Source organism: Ambystoma mexicanum, chromosome 5q, assembly GCF_040938575.1.
Source record: "Ambystoma mexicanum isolate Mex_15411 chromosome 5q, UKY_AmexF1_1, whole genome shotgun sequence".
Taxonomy (NCBI): domain Eukaryota; kingdom Metazoa; phylum Chordata; class Amphibia; order Caudata; family Ambystomatidae; genus Ambystoma; species Ambystoma mexicanum.
Genome location: NC_090933.1, coordinates 502,525,496 through 502,544,988, shown reverse-complemented (window position 1 = coordinate 502,544,988; position 19,493 = coordinate 502,525,496). Strand labels below are relative to the sequence as shown.

The 19,493-nt window shown below is 42.7% G+C and overlaps 1 protein-coding gene across 1 annotated transcript in view; it reads right to left on the bottom strand.

Annotated features, from left to right (window-relative positions):
* Nucleotides 1-537: 537 nt before the first annotated feature.
* RNF138 (ring finger protein 138) overlaps nucleotides 538-19,493 on the bottom strand; it is an 805,118-nt gene continuing 786,162 nt past the window's right edge. The window contains exon 8 of the mRNA XM_069620970.1: nucleotides 538-719. Coding sequence (XP_069477071.1) covers nucleotides 651-719 — 69 coding nt within the window. The 3' untranslated portion in view covers nucleotides 538-650. The remainder of the gene's footprint in view (nucleotides 720-19,493) is intronic.

The following is a 19,493-nucleotide window of genomic DNA, read 5'->3' as shown; positions in this document are numbered from 1 at the left end:
AGGTTTGAGTGCATTGAGGCTTCGTGTGAAAATCGTTACTGTGTTCCTCCACGCCATAATAATGTGAGCTCACAATGCATGTTGTGCATCCGCGAAAAGTGGTTGTATGTGAACTACTGTACATTAGGGCTAATGCAATAATGCATGCACAAAAGCCGATTGCAAATGCACTATTGCATTAGCGCTTGTGCAAATTCTATTTGCACTACCACTAATACGTTACACATGTACGAAAATGCTGTTTGCGCATACACAAAAGGCATTTGCGCCTGTTCAATGTTTTGATAAACTGACCCTAGTTGGGGGATTTTTGGAAACAATAAAAAAGGCTACGAAATAAAAGTAAGAATGTGTGCCAGTCTCCATGAGGATCCACAGTTTAATACAACATTGCCAGTTTTACATGAACACCGTATCCGTTGATGCTAGTCACGCAGAATGCCGCAACCCAATTGCACATGGAAGCAAGTGTGTGCTGCATTTTAAGTATTCACTAGCACAGCGATGATGCTACAACACTTATTCCTGCCACAATGGTCTTGTTGATAGTGAATCCCCTTTTTATTTTGTATACATTTCAGATTACTGAAAAGCCAAAGGTTTTAGCTTTTCCTTCGCAGATAGCAAAAGGTTACGGGACGGTTGCAGCTTCAGAGGCTTAGATTGAAAGACTGCTCCACTGCAGCTTGGAATTGCGTTTCTTCATCAAGCTGAAAATCCTGAAAGTAAAAATAAGAACCCATTAAAAAGAAATGTGCATATTGGTTTCCCACAAGTATCCTTTTTTTTATTCATAAATGGGTCTGATTACGAGCTCAGCACTGCACTTAATAAAACGGCAGCAAAGGGTCAGCCATTCTGTTACCGCCACTTTATTGCCTCATTATTGCACTGCTGTACCATGTGTTTTGGTGGTAATATGGAGGAGAAACCTCCAGCAAAAAGCCAGATGTAAATCACCCAATTTACTGCCAGAAATCACCAGAATTGCTGCAAGCAGTGCAGTCATTTAAAAAAGAAATCCCCATTGAATCCTATGGACTCCAAAAATGAGGACTAACAAAGCTGTGTACCCACTCGTGATCCCTTAGTAATTCCATGGGACTGAGTAGCAGTAACGATAATCAATCGAACCATCAAATGCGTAATAATCCCAAACGTGTTGTTATCTGCATTGCACTTAGGTGCTTGGCATGGGAGGTCCTCTACCCTCCAAACAGAATAATCACACCTTAGTTTCCATATACAGCATACCTTTCCTTGATCTGTGATTGTACACAAAAGTAGGGATTAATCAAGCATACGAAGACACGTTAGGTAGGAGATCGAGTACTCTAATCTTAAAGTGTGTCTAAACATAGAAAATACAAAAAATTTGAAAGCGACATGAAGTCCCCTTTCTAGTGCCTTATGTACTGGTAGCCCTAGTTCCATCCAAATTACCAACCAATGGGACCTGTTGTTATCTTGCGAAAGAGAGCAAAAAAGATTTGTTGGGGCGTGGCTGGCTGCGCACAAGATGGCCGCTTAAGCGAAATTCCTGTGCATGAAGCTCAAATTTAAACATAAACAACGTGTATTAGAATACTCATACCTGCATAAATGCACTGTAATTGAGCAGCAGAATGAGGAGAGATTAAGCTGGCAGAGAGGGGAGAGGCGGACACGATACCACCGGTGGGAGATAACAGAGGAGTGCAGAGGCCTTGAGTTATCCCACATGCGGCCTGCTAGGGCTTTCACTGTACACCTGCAGAGGCAGCAAACAGCACCGTGGGGAGTCGGCACGGGTGCACGCTCTGAAGTGGAGGAAAAAGAAAAAGGAGTGGAGCTACCTGGCAGCGGCATCGTTGTAGCACTAGGTAGTAAGGAGAATCAAGAGAAGGTTCACTGTTTAGTTAAGCCACCTAACTCTGGGAAGCAGAAGCATAGTCTAGTAAACACATACTAAAGCAAGCTACTGGGAGCATATCTGGTGGCCCATTGGAACAGCAACTCATACCTGATATAAAGTACTTTCCATGGAAAGAGGCAAATACCACACCCAGCCTAGCAACAAGCAACACTAACCACGTCCAAGTGACCTGCACCTAAAAAAATTAAAAAATAATGCCAATGTGCAAAGAGTTGTTTGCTGGCAAGGAGAAAGGGAAGATCAATGCCGGCCAAATACAACAAACAAGAACAACACCACTGGAGATACGACCCCCGAAACTAAACCTTACGACACAATATTATGAAAGTGCTAGAAACGAGGAGAAATGAAAGACTGCTGCAGTGAATTAGTGAATGACATATATGCTAGACGAAATACAATGTATTAGAGAGTAAATGAGATCACTAGGTGGTAGAATAGCAGACACCAAACAGCACATCTCCTGGATGGAAGACCTCATTGAAGGACTGGAACATCTCCAAACAAGACCCAGGGAATTGGAAACAGCATGCATGAACATGAAAGACAGAAGCAGGAGGGATAATATTTGCTTCTTTGGGCTCTCTGAAAAAATACAGTAAACCAATGCAGTGAAATTGATGGGAGAGCAGATACCACCTGCGCACCAACTAAAATGTCATCCCCCTTTCGAGATTCAAAGTTTACACAGAATACGACCACGAGAAGCAATGAATAAGCATGTCCCCAGACCCTTAATATGGCTCCTGAAGCACCAACAAACACAACTCATACTGCAAACTGCAAAGAAGCTTTTGCAGATACTATACCAAGGTAACAAGATATACATCTCGGAAGACTACTCCAGGGAAACCAAGAATAAAGGTAAGAAGTCCTTGGAATTTCATCTGGAACTACGCTGCAGCATGGACTGAACAGCCCAGAAAAAATTATCACAACAAATAAGGAAGGTGGCATGAAATAATTTTTCATAACCAGAAGATGTCCACAGATTGTTTCAGCTCAGCTGACCCAAGAGAGATAAGAGGGGAAGAACCAACGTTGAGGATCTCAAAACGCAACCTCAAAATAAAGTTGATAGCTGGTGAAGATTCTGCTATTATAAAAGCACCCAAGCACCTCGAAAGACGACATCCCACCACAAGAGCATCTGGACATGGCACACAAAGACGTGCATAGAGACAAATCAGGTTCTCCAATCAAATCTTGCACAACATGAAAATAGCATGGCTGTACCATAGAGGGCTGAGAGAATCGACACAGCCCTGCCACAAAACCTGCTCAATACTGGCCCAAAATAGTAAAGCACGCCACCTAGCAATCTGAAATCATGTGCCTGCGCACTCCCACTCGCCTCACACCTCTACGCCCCAAACAAGAGAGAACTTACAAAGGTAACCTGGGGAGTAATGCAGGGCTGTAGGGCACTGCAGCCCTTACAGCCAGTGCCCCATGACGGAGTGTCAATTGGTGGCAACCAGCAACCCCCATCATGGTGTCACACGCATCACACTCACACAAGTGATCTTGACGCAAACCAACTCTACTACATTCAGAGCTTCAGTTGGGTCAAATTTATTATCCACAGAATGGCTGAATAGGAGGTATCCAATAATGCCATGGAGACAACCAACAAGGTGTATGAACCCCCACTACATCTCTGTCCAATCCTTTCCCTGGCACGCTACCAATATTAATGCCAGAATATCAGTATGAGCACTACCCATTAAACCGAACGACATGGCAGGACTAACAATCATCTCTTAATGCAATGGGTTAGACCATCGATGTTCAAAGTAGAAACAGAGTCTTGCTTACTTTAGGACCCAGAAAGCAGATGTCGAGCTACTACAAGAGACTCCTATAACCACAGAAGAAACCCAAAAACCTAAACGAGGATGGGTGGGGAAAGTATATTATAGCTCTGCATCTGCAGGCAGGAAATGCAGATTAGCAATTTTGCAATGAATCCTACGGACTCCTCACTAAATCCCTGCGTAAAGTCTCCTCCCAGGTGGCCAGGGAAAGGCAGGCACTTCCTGATCCTGACCTTGGGGTGGTGTTCTGCGGGAGGATCACCAGGGAGGAGAAAGTACCAGGGAAATGAGAGGACTCTGTGGGGTGAGACGCTGTATTTGTCTTCCACTAGGTGGTATAGTTGTACAAATGCCAAAGTATATAATTGCTTGTTGTTACAGCAATCTGTTTGTTTTGCAACATCTTAATATGGGTTAAACCAATCCAAAATCCTATGGCATTGAACAAAATATAAACCATTCTAAAACCCGGGAGACTTATAAAGTTAAAATCTCCCCTAACTCCCAAAGAGGCAGAAAGTCTGTGGATAATAACGGTTTGAACTACCAGAAACTCTTTTCCTCTTTTCAATTAAGTATGATGACTGATCCTTTTGATAATTTGTTAAAGGAAAGTATCTGGAAAATAAATAAGTTAAAGACTGAACAAGAAGTGAGAAAAACTAATTTTGTCACTCAGGACTTCAACTCCCACAAGTCCCTAAGTTCTGGGAAGAGGAAGAGGGCTGAATAGGATCAATGCTGCAGGAGTGGTTGGTCCATTCATGTGAATTATCCATACCTGAGGCAGACTGAGGGGCTTAAAAGGCCCCCTCAGGAGTTCAACAACCGAATTCAGCAATATTGTTAAAAGCTCAGGCATACAACCATTACCCAAGCCAAGAGAAACCAAAAACTAAGCAATTCCAGTCCAACAGATATTGCCAAAGGTGAAAGGGGAGTAATGGAAGGCTCAAGGTTTGTGAAACTTGTTATTAAGAAACACATAACAACAGCTGATACAAACAGACATTCCCAAAGCCAGGAAAGAAGCAGAATAAGACTTTGTCATTATCAGTATTTGGTTACTTGTGCAGTGGGGCAAATGAGAGTAGCACAAAGGCTGCCCTTCTGAAAAAAGTCATTTAGAAGGCGAGGAGCATAATTTGCACACAAGTATTACAATGTGAGCCTTGTTTTCTCAGAAGAGTTGCTAAAAATATTTAATGCTACAAAATAACGAACATTGTGAAGCTGTTGTAAAGCTGTTTAAGTTAGAGGTTACCACTGATGCTCATTCTGTTTCGTGGAATGCTGTTCGGGCAGGGGAGTATACCCGGATGACAAACCTTTGAAGTATTAGGCCTGGCATGGGAGTAAAGCAGGTAGCTGTTGATGAGGTGCTGCAAAGTGGTCCTGACAAAGACAATGGCCCTCATTACTAGTCCGGCGGTAGCCGTGCCGGTAAAACCGGCAGGCTGCCGCCAGACCTGTGGGGATTTACCGGCTCTGGACTTGCCAGAATTACCGGGGAATTACAGCCCCGGTGATCTGGTCATTCCGGAGCCGGCATTCTGTAAATCCCAATTCATGTGGGGTCCCATAGGACTTCACGGGAATGGGGAAGTGGAAACACCGGCACCAGGTGGTAATGGTGCTGGTGTTTCAGCATCCGTCTGCGGCCGGTGGCGTTACGCCCGCCAGGTCAGACCTGGCGGGTGTAACACCACATGGCCACAGAACTCGTAGTTAGCCAGTCCGGAAAACGGTGCCGGTACGGTTTTACCGGCACCCTTGAATCCGTATCGGCTAACTTGTAATGAGGGCTTATGTATGGCATTTGTGGTGCGGAAGGAAGAACTGTATAAACCTGCTGTAGAAGAGTTACATTTCTTCAGAAGTATTCAGTTGAGGCAAATTATCCTGACAAAGACAATTATTGTTGCTTATGTGAAGAAGATCATTCTGAGACTCATTCTTGCTGAAAGAAGGGAAAGAACATTCTATTTTCTTTGGTCTATCATTGAAGTGTCAGAACCTTCTGTTATCAAGTTGAAGTTACAAAGAACTGTGTTGGAACTTTGTTACAAACAAGGATTTTCTTATTTATTTTTGAACTGTGTAGCAGATTCCTGCTTCAATCTGGGGAAGGGGAATTCACCCAGATGATAAGGGATTGTGTTCATATTACAAATTCAATTGTTACATTAATTTTGTTGCTTTGAACTGCCATGTATTTCCTTATTGATTTATTGAAGGTACAAGTGTGAGTGACATATATCCTTTGTTAGATTGTTTCCTTTAGTTTGTTTTAGGCAGGGAAATACTTGTCACGGTAGGGATCATGAGGCATTTATCCAACCTTTTTAAATGGCAAATATATTTTGACAACTCTTCACAAAGTTGTAAGCCTCACATTTGTTACCCCTCCCACCACAAAATATCAACACCGGAATATCTAAAACTTGATCCGATGGAGAGGGAAGACTAATTTTGGCTAAAATTCAAGTAGCTATTAAACCCATTATCATTGGCTCAGTATTCACCCTTATGTCGGAACACAACAGCCTTCTTAAATTATCTAAATAGAATAATAACTGATCAAGCAAATACACTGCTGATAATGGGAGGAAATTGAAACCTAGCAGTGTATCCCTTCATACACAGGACAGGCAAACCTGATCTCAGCCACAACAGAGAATGGGGAATTCTTAAAGACGTTATGCAGGAGAATGGCCTAAAAGAACCACAGAGTCTGCTACACCCTAACAGTAAAGACTTCACATTTATCTTGTGTGTCTATGGGACACTTCCACAAATAGACTACTCCATTATGTCACAAACACTTCTGTCTAGCATACAATCCTGTGAAATACTAGCAGCAGGAATAACAGACCACTCGTCCATACTAAGTCAACTGGATCTGGACACCCCAAGGTCAACACAGAGTAAATTGAGAATGAACATCAACCTCTACAAACATCCAAGGTAAAAAAGAATCTCTGCAGTGGAGTGTGACATACTTTCTTGAAATCAACACAAGTGGCCCGCGGTGACACCCTATGGGTGGCCAATAAAGCATACCTAAGGGGTATCATGATCCAATAAGCTTCATTACACAAGAAACAAGACACATAGACATAGAAAAGGAAATAAAGCACATATTTCAAAAACCATCTGACGTCCTTCTGAGGAAAATAACAAAAACAAAGTGTACCTTAAATACCCTATTCTCGGAAAAGGCACAATATGCACTTTTCCGGCTCAAACAAAAACAAAACGAGCAAGGTGAGAAATCTGGAAGGCTACCTGTATTTCAACTACGTCAAAGAGACCATTTTATGGGGATCCTACTCATCAAATTGACAACAAAGATACTATTACCAACCCATAGCTCATTAATAGAGTTTGGAAAGTTCTACAGAAACATATACACTTCAGAATCCAGCCCCACATCAGCAACCAACATGCAGACTTTTCTACAATGCATGAACCTACAAACTCTATCAGAAGCAGACAGGATCACGAATAACAGAAGTTGAAATACGAGCAGCTAAAAGGTTCCACCAAGAAAGCACCCGGACTAGATGGCCTACCAAGCAAATTCTACAAAATCTGTAGTTCTCAAATTTTGTCAGTACTGAAAACCCTCTTCTACGAAGCAACACTCGACCAATACATTAGACCAGAATTTAATCAAGCGTTAATAACACTAATCCCAAAATCAGGCAAAGATCACACCAAATTCTAAAATTACAGCTCTTTCTACTCCTAAATACTGACATGGAAATCCTTGCCACAATATTATCAACAAGGTTGAGTAAATACATACCACACATAATCCAAAAGGCCCAATCAGGATTTCTACCAGGAAGAATGGCAAGGGATAATATGCAAACACATCTGCATATTCTCTGGAATGAGAAACAATCCCCAAACTCGGCTGTCATTAGATGCCAAGAAGGCATTTGACAGGGTCGAGTGGCCATACCTCTTTGTGATTATGGACAGGTTGGGCTTGGGACGAGAATTCATATCTAAAGTGGGCATATCTCAGACCCTTTTGAAATGCTGAGGGCAACCAGTCAAGCATGCCTGTTGTCCCCGCTGTTTCTAATCGCACTAGAGCCATTAGCATGAGTAATCCGAGACCATCAAGAGATAACAGGAATAGAAATCCCAGGGAGCCACACTAAGATGTTCTTATTCACAGATGACAGCTTACTTACCTGTATCAACACAAATGCCTCTATCAGAAACACTATTGCTCAACCTTGTCAGGCTACAAAATGAATTGGGAAAATTGAAGCACTACCCCTGCCCCGCACCCAATTAAGAATGAAGTCACACAGTTTGTGTTTAAATGGACACCCTATAGGTTAAGGTTTCTAGGCATCAAGATCAACACAGTACTCAAAACGGTTTCGTACAAAAAGACCGAGTTGAAAAGACCTACCCAACCAAAAGTCTGAAACAAGGTACTACCAAATGTTCTACCTTCTAAAAGGTCGATTTTTGGTTGGGTAGGTCTTTTCAATTTGGTCTAGGGCTGCAGGGGCTGTGGGAGTGTCCCCATGACCCCTGCTCACTATACTGTGAACAGGGATTACGGGGTGTCCCCTGCAGCTGTTCCGCAGTCCCAAAACCCCCCAATAAAGGGCTGCAGGTGTGTCCCTTGCGACCCCTGTTGACTATACTGTGAGCCGGGGTTGCAGGGGTGTCCCCCACAGCTGTCCTGCAGTCCCCCCAAATAAAAGGCTGCAGGGATGTCCCCCACAAACCCCCGGTTACTATACTATACAGCATAGTGAGCAGGGCTTGTGGGGGACAGCCCCGCAGCTGAACCGAAAAAAAAAAGAAAGGACCCTGGAGCGCTGGTTCCCGATCACGGAAGTGAAAGGGAACCGGCGTCGCAGGGAACGAGCGAGAAATAATCTTCTGTCTTTTCTCCCACTTCGGACATTCAACCCCAAATCGACTCAAACACATGATAGAGTACAACTACCACCCGATATACAAAAATATTAAAATCGTCTTTGACAGATGGTTTGCCCTTAACCTCTCCATATGGGACAAGGTCCAATGTCTGAAAATGATGGTAATACCTAGACTACTGTACATTTTCAACATGGTGCCTCACACTCTTAAAAGATCTTGGTGGGCAACATTAGAGAGAGATATAAGGAAATTCCTATGGGGCCAATAAAAACCGAGAAGCATGACAAAAATGCAATCTAGTACCCGAATGAGGGTTACATCAGCCTGCCCAGAATTATACTTCCTTGCCTCTCAACTCCATCAGGTGATATTCCTATACTCAATACACAGCAAATGCCCTTATGGTCGAAAATAGAGAGGAACTTGTTGAAAAAAAGCTGTGGTAAAGAGGAACTGTTCAGTATTAGGGCCTCACACCTCACCCACCTATCTTGAAAACCAATGCAGACACCTTGGAATGAATCCATAAAATCACACGTATTCCAGCCTATATCCACAAAGAAGCCACCCTATGGCTCAACACAGCAATTAAGATAAACAAAAAAACAATACATTGGGCAACATGGTGTGAGGGGTCAGAAATGAGAGACGGACCCAAAATTGTATTTTCATCAATGTTTGGCATAGTTATTAAAAGTAAAGATGGGTGAGATGAAAGCCTATCTTTCCCTATCGTAACAAGAATGTTCCTGCCTAGCAAAGTAAAACTATAGAAAAAGGGCCTTGTATCCAAATGTATCTGACCCTCACAATAACATATATAACCAAAGTGCATACAATAAATGTATCTGTTTTCAGTTCAACAAAAATGTGCAAACGTTCACACTTCTAATCCTCACAAAGCACTCCTTGTGACCAGGGTGTGGTCCTCTTCCCCAGAATCAATTCAGGAAGACCTTTGAAAAAGACCTGATTCCACAAAGTTCTATTCAGTTCAAAGCAAAATGTCTATTTAACTTGGTAAAGTAAATATCTCTTTCACAAAACACTTGAAGTAAATGTCTCTCTCACAAAACACTTGTTCAAAACCCAAGCAACTGTTTCTGCCACACAGTGATTCCACAATCATTGGTTCCATGATCGACTACTGCAATGTCTTATTCACAGGCACCTCCTCGGGAAACATCAATAAACTGCAAGTCATACAAAACAACTTAATATCCCTTAATATCCCGAAATGAGAACACATCTCCAAAGCCAGGAGAGAAGCGCACTGGCTCCCCATCCGGGAGTGTATCGCCTTTAAAAAACACTCTCCATTGCCCACAAGTGCCTCTCCAATTCAGCGTCCCCCTACCTCACCCAAAGAATCACCAAAATTCACTCCACAAGACCTACTAGGGCCCCTTACACTGACGAATGTTCAATGTTCATTAATGTGTACCATACGTCCAATATTGAACATTAATGCCTCTGAATAAGCAATACATGGAATGCTATTAAACGTTCATTAAAACAATAAAGCTAAATGGACGTTTTACTGCCATTTGTCAACAGGCAGCACCACAGCTTACAGCAGTGAACCAAGTGACCGAGCTACAAAGCACTTAAGCTGTTCATCTTGCATCATCACTAAACTAAGAGTGGCACTGAAGATACACCTACACAGAGGTGTCCTTTGTAAGTTTCTAGCTCCTAGGAACTTTTCTCTAAAAAAAGTAATAAACAAGCAATTGATTAGGCCTTCATTTGTTATGTTCCCTCTAATGCAGGGTTACGGATACTGGAGAAAAATCAGATACCCAGTAGTCACAACTCAGTGGTCCCTATTAAAGGTGCGGATCACAGGTGGGTGCAGTGCGTTTGTCTAGAATTCAATCAACTAGCGATCACCTTTAGACAATCAAACTGGGAAAGTTTTTTTCATATTATAATATATGTCTCATTTATGTTGTAGATATGGCATGTTATGTGAATGGGGAATGAAATTAATCTTCTAAGAAAAAATGAATGTCCTGAAGATGGCCCAACATCTGTTTTATTGACCACCGCAGACAACGGTGGTACTTTATTAAGGGCCGAAACATATGTCGACCGTAAAGGGAAACTAAATGTTTTTTCCTATGTCATGCATATCACAAATAACTAATATGCTAGAAGAAAATCTAAATTGCAGTACCCCGTGTTTGTAAAATGTATGAGTGGAATGATAGGTATGATTGCTTTGCGTAGAAGTGAAGAACATGTTTTAAAGATGATTTAATGAATTTATATTAAAGTGATTTATGTGTTTGCCATATTGCATTCAATTGTAATAATTCTTTCCCACAAGGTGCTTAGTCTGCACAATAAATAATTAGTTTTACTGTACCTAGCCCTGTGTCTTCACAGGCCCACTAGAGAGGGGAAGTCAGTCTGTAATGTATTTTTTCTCTTTGTAGACTATCCCACCAGACTTGACCCACCCGATAACAAAAATAAGGGAGTACCCACTCATATAGCTTCCCCAATTCTGCTTCCTGCTGCGCGTACTCTGCAACACGGAACACCTTCTCTTCCTGCGTCTGCTTCTGCTGGTACTTTCCCTTCTGCTTCGACTTTGGTTTCTTTCCTGACTGCTTCTATCTCTGCTACCCCTTTCTCCACCTGTGGATAATTCAGACATTTAAATGTCCTGCTTAGGGGATGTGAATTGAAACAACTAGACTGCATGGTCTTCTTAGTGGTACCATTGATCATCATTAACTCTTTGCTCCTCTTCCTCATTCTAGTACCATAGGCATTATGGATCTTGGAATCCATAATGGTTTTAGGTTTTCCATGGTTATTTAGTTTTGATTGATTTGTGATTAAGGGATCCTCATCCTCATAAGGAAAAGAATACCACATCTCTCCTAAGGGAGCCACCACTTCCCCCTGACAGCCATCTCCTCCCATGTGATTCTCCCTCATAAAAGCACCCTCAGGGTCAGGATAAGTTAGCGGCTGCCTTCCCCAGACCACATGGAAGGAGACTTTAGGCTGGGGATCAGTGATGAATCTGCAGGATTCATCACAATGGTTATAACGGGGGATACATAAACTACAAGATATAATAGACCCACCCAGAAGCATAATAGCAGTTTGCACATTGCAAGAAAGACACTGGCTCCACAATTCGGAGTTCTGGAGATATCACCAATTGCGACATTCCATACATATTCTGTGGGACCAGGAATCAAGTGCACTATCGCTTCACCCTGCTCGTCTATGCTGAACAAAAACATAAGGAGAGAACCCACCATAGCCTCTCTCTACTTTTCACTGACAGAGATTACAACATCTGCAGTAATGAGTGTATGGGTACAGAAGGAGGAGACTGACACACACATGGTACAGTGATTGCTATAGATTTATTATTTTTTTCAAATATTTCTTTTTTTGCAATTTAAACTTTATTGAGCGTATTTTCATCTTGCACAGTTGGTCAATACATTACATCAACACGTAACTTGACAACAGTTGTCATATTTCCTGTACGGTTCCATTGACCATTTCATAGTTAAGCCTAGTAAGCATGTGCCAGAAATCCTTGCTGCGCATTGAGGCTATAATCTGTAAGAAATAAAAAAAACAAGATCTAAAACGAAAAAGAGAGACGCTCAAACCCAAATCAATATCATAAAAGAGAACCGAATCTAAATGTATACTAGACTTTTATTATTTTGAGAAATAAAGAGAAAACCTAACTTTCCCTAACTCTAAGAGGGGTTTCCCTGCCTCTATGGGACCTCTGGGTTCTGTCAGAATGTCCTTGTAAATAAATAGTCCACCATCCTGTGTCAAAAAACCTACTTCTGTCCAAACACTTAATACTAAACTAAAGATAAAGTAGACCTTCTTGGTTAAGAGGAATGGCTCCCTTCTTCAGGCTGAGGGTAGAAGTTTGTTTCAAAGTGTTGGCTTCATCTTAGGGGTGGTGTGGGTAGTGCAACAAACTCGACACATTCTGATAAAGGATCTGGAACAGCTTCTGCTTCTGCTTACAGACTCACATACCAAAGTGGCTAAAGCAGCAATGCAGCACAGCTTCTCCCCCATGCGGGCAGTAGACAAGCATGAAACAAGGTGGGTCACAACAGCAATAATGGCAGCCAAAATAGGAATTAGCAACACGTGGAAAAGGAAGGATAGCCCATCATATATAGTATTGATGGAAAACATGGCATCTGTGGGAAGTTATGAAAAACTGTCCTACAGACTGAACTACAAGGAAAACACATTCCTTGAGGTATGGAAGCCTTTCCTACAGTTATTATCAATGAAGCGTCCAAACACACGCCCACATTTCTCCCTTCTCCCCCACCATCATGTCGATCACCACTCTGTGACTCCTCACCCAAACAACAAACCTATACAGGCTTACCAAGGAACAGCGTTATGTACAAGATACCTCCATTCAAATTGACAAGGGGGGTCCTGGGAGTCTCTCTGCCAGACATTAGTCCTAGTTGCGAGAGACCTACCCAGAGGCTTTAGCTCACTATCTTTCACAGAGAAGAAATATCCCAAACATATCAATCTTTGTCCTACCCTGGGGCAGTCCAGCACCGAAATGCTAGGCAATTCTCCTCTGAACAAGAGTACCAACAGCATCCCCAGACACGTGTTTCGGTCTGGTTGGACCTCATCAGTAGGGAGGAGCTGTGCCTCTCTGAGAATACTCTCTGTGGTATCCCACAATACTTATATTCAGTAAGAGTTGCACTAACTTAAGACAGTTTTAAATAGGCATGTAAATTCTTAGGTGAGGTGTATCAGCATAAAATAGGGAAGAAAGGAAGGTAAGTTGTGAACAGTGGTAGAATGCTTTCTTTAGTCTATATGTACAATTCTGTGTGAAGATACCCCCACCTGGGCAACCTGTATGGGAAAGGTTAGGGAGTAACTTATCTTGTCTTTTATAGCCCAGTCCAATAATGTTGAATAACCTGATTTAAAAAAAAAAGGTTCTACCACCCCAAAGTACCTGAGAGGCCACAGGAGAACAGGATCCAAGATGAATGGGGGACCCCGGGACGACTCCTGAGGCTATAAGATCCTCCTCACGCCACAGTACCTTTGGTGCCTTGGCGGCGAAGTGGCAGAGTTTCTCGGTTTTACTCGACGATTCCCTCCGAGGATGGACCCCCCCTTGGATGAACGAGCCACTGGGATGTGGACTCCAAGAAGAAAAATTGAAACCAAAGTCTTTCTGCAGCAGTTTTACTCTTCGTGGTATTCTTCTTTGGTCGGCAATTTCTCTGATTGTCGAGGCCCTGTGAAGATAAAACTTGCTGTGGGCTCCTTAAAGGTTTGGCAGATAGGAGTTAGACACCTGAGACCTTTCAATCACCTCTTGCGGTGACGGAGGCATAGGTCACTTTTGGTGTCGGGTTTCGGAATATCGCGTTTTTTTGACTTTTGGTTCTTTGGTGCTGCAGCCGCAGCAAAGACATCTGCACAGTTTCTGGAAACCTGGACTCAACCAATGAAGTGGACCACAGACTTTCATCAAGTCTGGAGACTCGGGACGTCTTCATTAGCTTCTGGTGGCAGGAAACCCACTGACGGACCTTCCTCTGCACTCAGCGACTCCGGACTCTTTCTGGCAAGAAAAGGTGGTCTGTGATGATGGCAAGGATGTCTCTTGAAATGTTCTTAGGCAGTTTGGAACTTTTGCAGCTCTGGGTGTCCAGCAGCACTATGCCAGGGTACCCCCTCTTCTGGGCAGTAGACAGCAATGTCTTCCAGCGGTCACGAAAACGCACCTGCGGACCCTGTGTGACACCAGTGGACTTCTTTGGCTCAAGATGTCCGGGCACTCCTCTTCAGGGCTCACGAAGACCCCTTCTCTGGATAACAGGCACACAGGACTGGCTTCCAGGGTAATTCTGATAAAGAGTAGCAGATTGCACAATGGTCCCTCGTAGCTCATGGAGAAGTCTCCTTTGCAGGTCCCCCCTGGATCAGTTCTTGGAAGTATCTCTAATAAGGGTTCCTGGTGAGCCTTGGTCGTCCAGGTATACTATAGGCAAAAAACAAAAATTGCCAAGTCTATTATGTCACACTCCCCACCTTTGGTTTTTCAAACCAGTACCATGACACTTTTTAATTTCTCATAAAAACATCTGTTTTTTTATTTTGTACCAGAATGACACATATAAACTTTTTTTGTTTTTTAAACTGTTCATTTACGTACAATCATTGGACAAAAACAAGGCCTTCGTACAGTATTTTATACAATGATAATAACACATATCAATTATCAATTTCAGGCACAAGATCCGGACCCTGGTGTTTTCCAGTGTCCTATTTCAATTTCTTTTTTCTCTTTTTTGTGTAAAACCTTCCCTTACCTAAGCAGTGCTGGTGGTAGCTGCATATAAAGGTCGACACTGTAGTTTCTAACGTACACAGCCAAATGTGTATTGTCTCTACAAGAGGAACAAAACACAAGGGGGAGTGACATATTTCTTAGATGAGGACATATAATTGCATCTAAACATAAACTTGATAAGCCAACAAATGGCACGGCTTCCTGCCTTGTTGAGTAGTAGCCCAGCAATTTCACCAAGTGGAGACAATCCCCATATTTGGAGTAATTTCCACTAACTGGGCGTATTCAGGGCCATCTGCCTACAAAGGAAATACATTGCTTTGAGTCTCCAGCGTAATTATGCGAGGTAAAAATAGCATAACCCCAGCTGGATTCCTACCTTACAAAAGGAGGCCTCATCACAGAGATGTGGATTGCCTGCATTTAGGAGTGATGAAGACCAGCGCCAATCTCAGTGTAGAAGGGCAGGTCCCCGTCCATGTCCTAATTAGCGAGTACAAGAACCTAAGGACAGAAACCGAGGCATAGGGCCATCAGTACTGGCACTGTATGTCCATTATACAAAACATGTCTCAGGCACCCCGCTGTCACTGTGCAGAAAATCCATTATTTTTAACTATACAATTTTTACATGCTTTTATTCAATGCCTAGTGGTAAATCCCAGGAACGTCCTGTGCGCCTAGCTGTAACCATGCAGGGATTCTTCTGTTTTTAATATTCATTTTTGCAGATTTTTTTGTGCCCCGTGGTAAATCATGGGAGGCTGTTCTAGATGTAGGAGAGCTAGGTCCCTGTCCGTGTGATGGACAGAGACGTAGAGTGGGGGGGCGCACCATCAGTCCCGGCACTGTATATCCATCTTACAAATTACATTTTACAAAATTCAATATGCCCTCATATTGTGGCAATTCTCATTTCTTTAGTATACATATATACATATACTTCTTCTGAGGTGCCTAGGTCCCACTACAGTGTCCTACGATTTACATGTATAAAGTGCTGCTAGCGCAAAGTTGCTCGTGAGTGCACACAGGTGACCATCCAGTGTGTGATGACACCATGCGGCTAGTGGATAGCATCAAACTAATCAATGTTAGTAGAAATGAAATAAACGATAATTAATAATAGTGTTGATTTACCACTATGCATTGAATAAAAGCATGTCAAAATTGTTTAGTTAAAAATAGTGGATTTTCTGCATGTTGACGGCAGGGTGCCTGAGACGTGTTTTGTATAATGGACATACAGTGCTGGTACTGATGGCCCTATGCCACAGTGTCTGCCCTTAGGTTGTTGTGCTTGCTAATTAGTACATGGATGGGGACCTGCCCTTCTACACTGAGATCAGTGCTGGTCTTCATTACTCCTGACTGCAGACTATCCACATCTCTGTGATGAGGCCTACTTTTGTAAGGTAGGAATCTAGCTGTGGTTATGCTATTTTTACCTTGCATAATTACACTTGAGACTCAAAGCATTGTATCTCTTTTTTAGGCAGATGCGCTGAATACGTCCAGTTAGTGGAAATTGCTCCAAATATGGGGATTGTCTCCGATTGGTGAAATTGGTGGGCTACTAGTAAACAAGGCAGGAAGCCGTGCCATTTGTTGGATTATCAGGTTTATGTTTACATGTAATTATACATCCTCATCTAAGAAATATGTCACTCCCCTTGTGTTTTGTTCCCCTTGTAGACACAATACACATGTGGCTGTGTACGCTAGAAACTATATTTTGTCCTGATGAAGGCTGTACACTTGTGACACTGCAGTGGGTGAAGAGACGGCTGAAACACACTGTGCTGCAGCTACCACCAGCACTGCTTAAGTTAAGGAGGTTTTACACAAAAAAGAAAAAAAAGGAATTGAAATAGGACACTGGACAATACCAGGGTCCGGATCTTGTGTCTGAAATTGATATGTGTTGTTATCATTGTATGAACTACTGCACAAAGGCCTTGTTTTTGGCCAATGATTGTGGGTAAATGAACTGTTTTTTTTTTGTTTAAAGTATATAAGTGTCATTCTGGTACAACATAAAAATAGATGTTTTTATGAGGAATTAAAACGTTTCATGGCACTGTTTTGAAAAACCAAAGGTGGGGAGTGTGACATAATAGCCTTGGTGATTTCAGTCTTTTGAAGCGCACAGCAGCTTTTGGATTACACAAAGAAAATGCAGAAGCAGACTTCTCCAGCTGGGATTCAAGTAGCAGCTTCTTCTTGCTTCAGTTTCGACTTCAGCTTCTGAACAAATTGGTAAGTGAGAGGCCCCCAGATATACACATCTGTTCCCCATACACTCTGGCTGAGCCAGGGTCAGTTAGCCAATCACGCAGAACGGCATTCATGCAGGCAGGCAGCCAATCGGGCTCACAGGCATTCAGGCTATTCACTCCACCCAGACGCCAATAACAAAGAATGTGAATTGGGCTAACTATCCAGCCTTTCAGCACACTAGACTGCATTCATGTCAGTTTCCGTCAGGGCTATCTCATTCATTGTGTCACACACACAGCAACCAGGCACCCACAACACAGAATGTGAGTTCACTTCAGACTCCATTCATACAGGTCCAACCCCTAGGGTGTACCCACAACACACAACACCTGGGAAGGCGCCAGTCAGTCGGGCAAGAGGCAGCGCCAGAGCCATATATGTTATTTCCACCCAACAGCCAGTCAGGAGAAAATAATACCACTTTGTACTTGGAAATACCTATTCCAAGAATGGCAAATATATACACTCTATGCGGTACCACAAAATACTTACATTCAGTAAGAGATGCATTGCAGTCAATTTTAAATGGCATTTGAATTATTAAGTGATGTGTATCAGCATAGAATAGGGAAGAAAGACAGGTTAGTTGTGAACAGTGGTGGAATGCTTTCTTTAGACTAGCTATACATTCTTTTTTTTAAAAATGTTATTGAGTGCTTGTTGGTCAAATTTGACCTTTTACACTTTAAAAATATATACACAATTTATAAAACACAATTCATAAAACATTTCAAGACATCTCATCCAAGAATTGATGTTTGATTAAAAAACACATTCAAATTACTTGCCTACATAAAATTCATATTTAAACCCAAAAACCTAGTTAGTCAACTAGTATGCATCTAGCTATTGTCCCGGGGTTGTCTGTCCATGAGCAGCATCTCTCTTAACCCTTTCAATCTTGCCCCAAACCCTTTGCCAGACATAGTATGCCGCAGCTGTAATCACAAGTGAGTCTGCTCCAAAGATTGCATTCCAGAGTTGGTATGCCTACTGCATTTTAAACTTAGCATACCCCTTCTCGTATTCCCTAGTGAGTGCTGGACATTTTGTGAGTATGTGTCTCTAGGATTCCACTGGACCAGCTCACAGGTGACACCGCCTTTCAGTCCATGGGATCTCATCCCATGCCCCGGAAATTTCCAACACCGGGAGAATGTTTAGTCTCAATGAGAGGATGAATCGCGTTAAGGCGGGGGTGCTAAGTTTTGTATGGTAAGTTCTTGGCGAGTCCCTATCAAAGCCCTGGTGGGAAAAGGTTGTATATTTTCGCAAGGGTAGCCAACTGTTTCACCCATAGTGAGATATCGTGGAATTTGGTTTTCCTCACCAGCTTTATCATTAAAGTGTTGTGCCACTGTGTTCCCCAGTCGCATACACCAATTGCTTTTCTTCCATTGAATTGAATGGGGAATGGTGAGGCTCAGTATTGTCAGCTCCCCAGCATCTCTAGGCTGTATTTTTACTTACAGTTTGCAGGCTGCGGTCTTCCAGAGTGAGAGCAGTGAAGGTAGCCCTATTTCAAGACGTACTGCTTCTACTGGTACACTAGATGGAAGACAGAGCAAAGAGCGCAGAATTTCTGCCTCTAGCTTTGGGAGCCAGTCTATCAGATTTAATCGATAGATTTGTAGCGCATATCGGATTTTGGGGACTATCGACTGTCTATATACTGTAATCTTGACCTCCCTAGAATGGCCACCATGGGTGTCGATGATCTTTTTCAGCACCAGCCATTTTTTCCAGACTCTGCTTGTCACTCCCTGCCTCAAATGAGTCTGGGTCAGTTTTGCTCTAATCATCGTTCCAAGACACCCATATTCTTACATTTGTTCTAGATTAACCACACCTAAGTTCCATCTAAATTAGGGGGCCCCATATGCTCCTCTCCCCACCGTGAGGACTTTGGCCTTTGTGCTATTAGGGTATAGCCCATGTTCTCTGGAATAGGTATACAAGACATCTAACGAGCGTTGTAGGCCTATGGCCGTCTGATCTAGGATAACAGTATCACTGGCATTTGTGAGGCAGCTGAGGACCTCCGTTCCAAAATGGGGTTCCGGGGTGATTATGTGCCTTCTCAAGGGCTTGTACTAGCTCTGACGTACATAGGTTATATAGCAAAGGGGCCAGAGGGCATCCCTGCTTGAGACCTATATTAATTGAAAGGGGCTCTGCTAGGGTTCCTTCCTGGGAGAGTCTCACC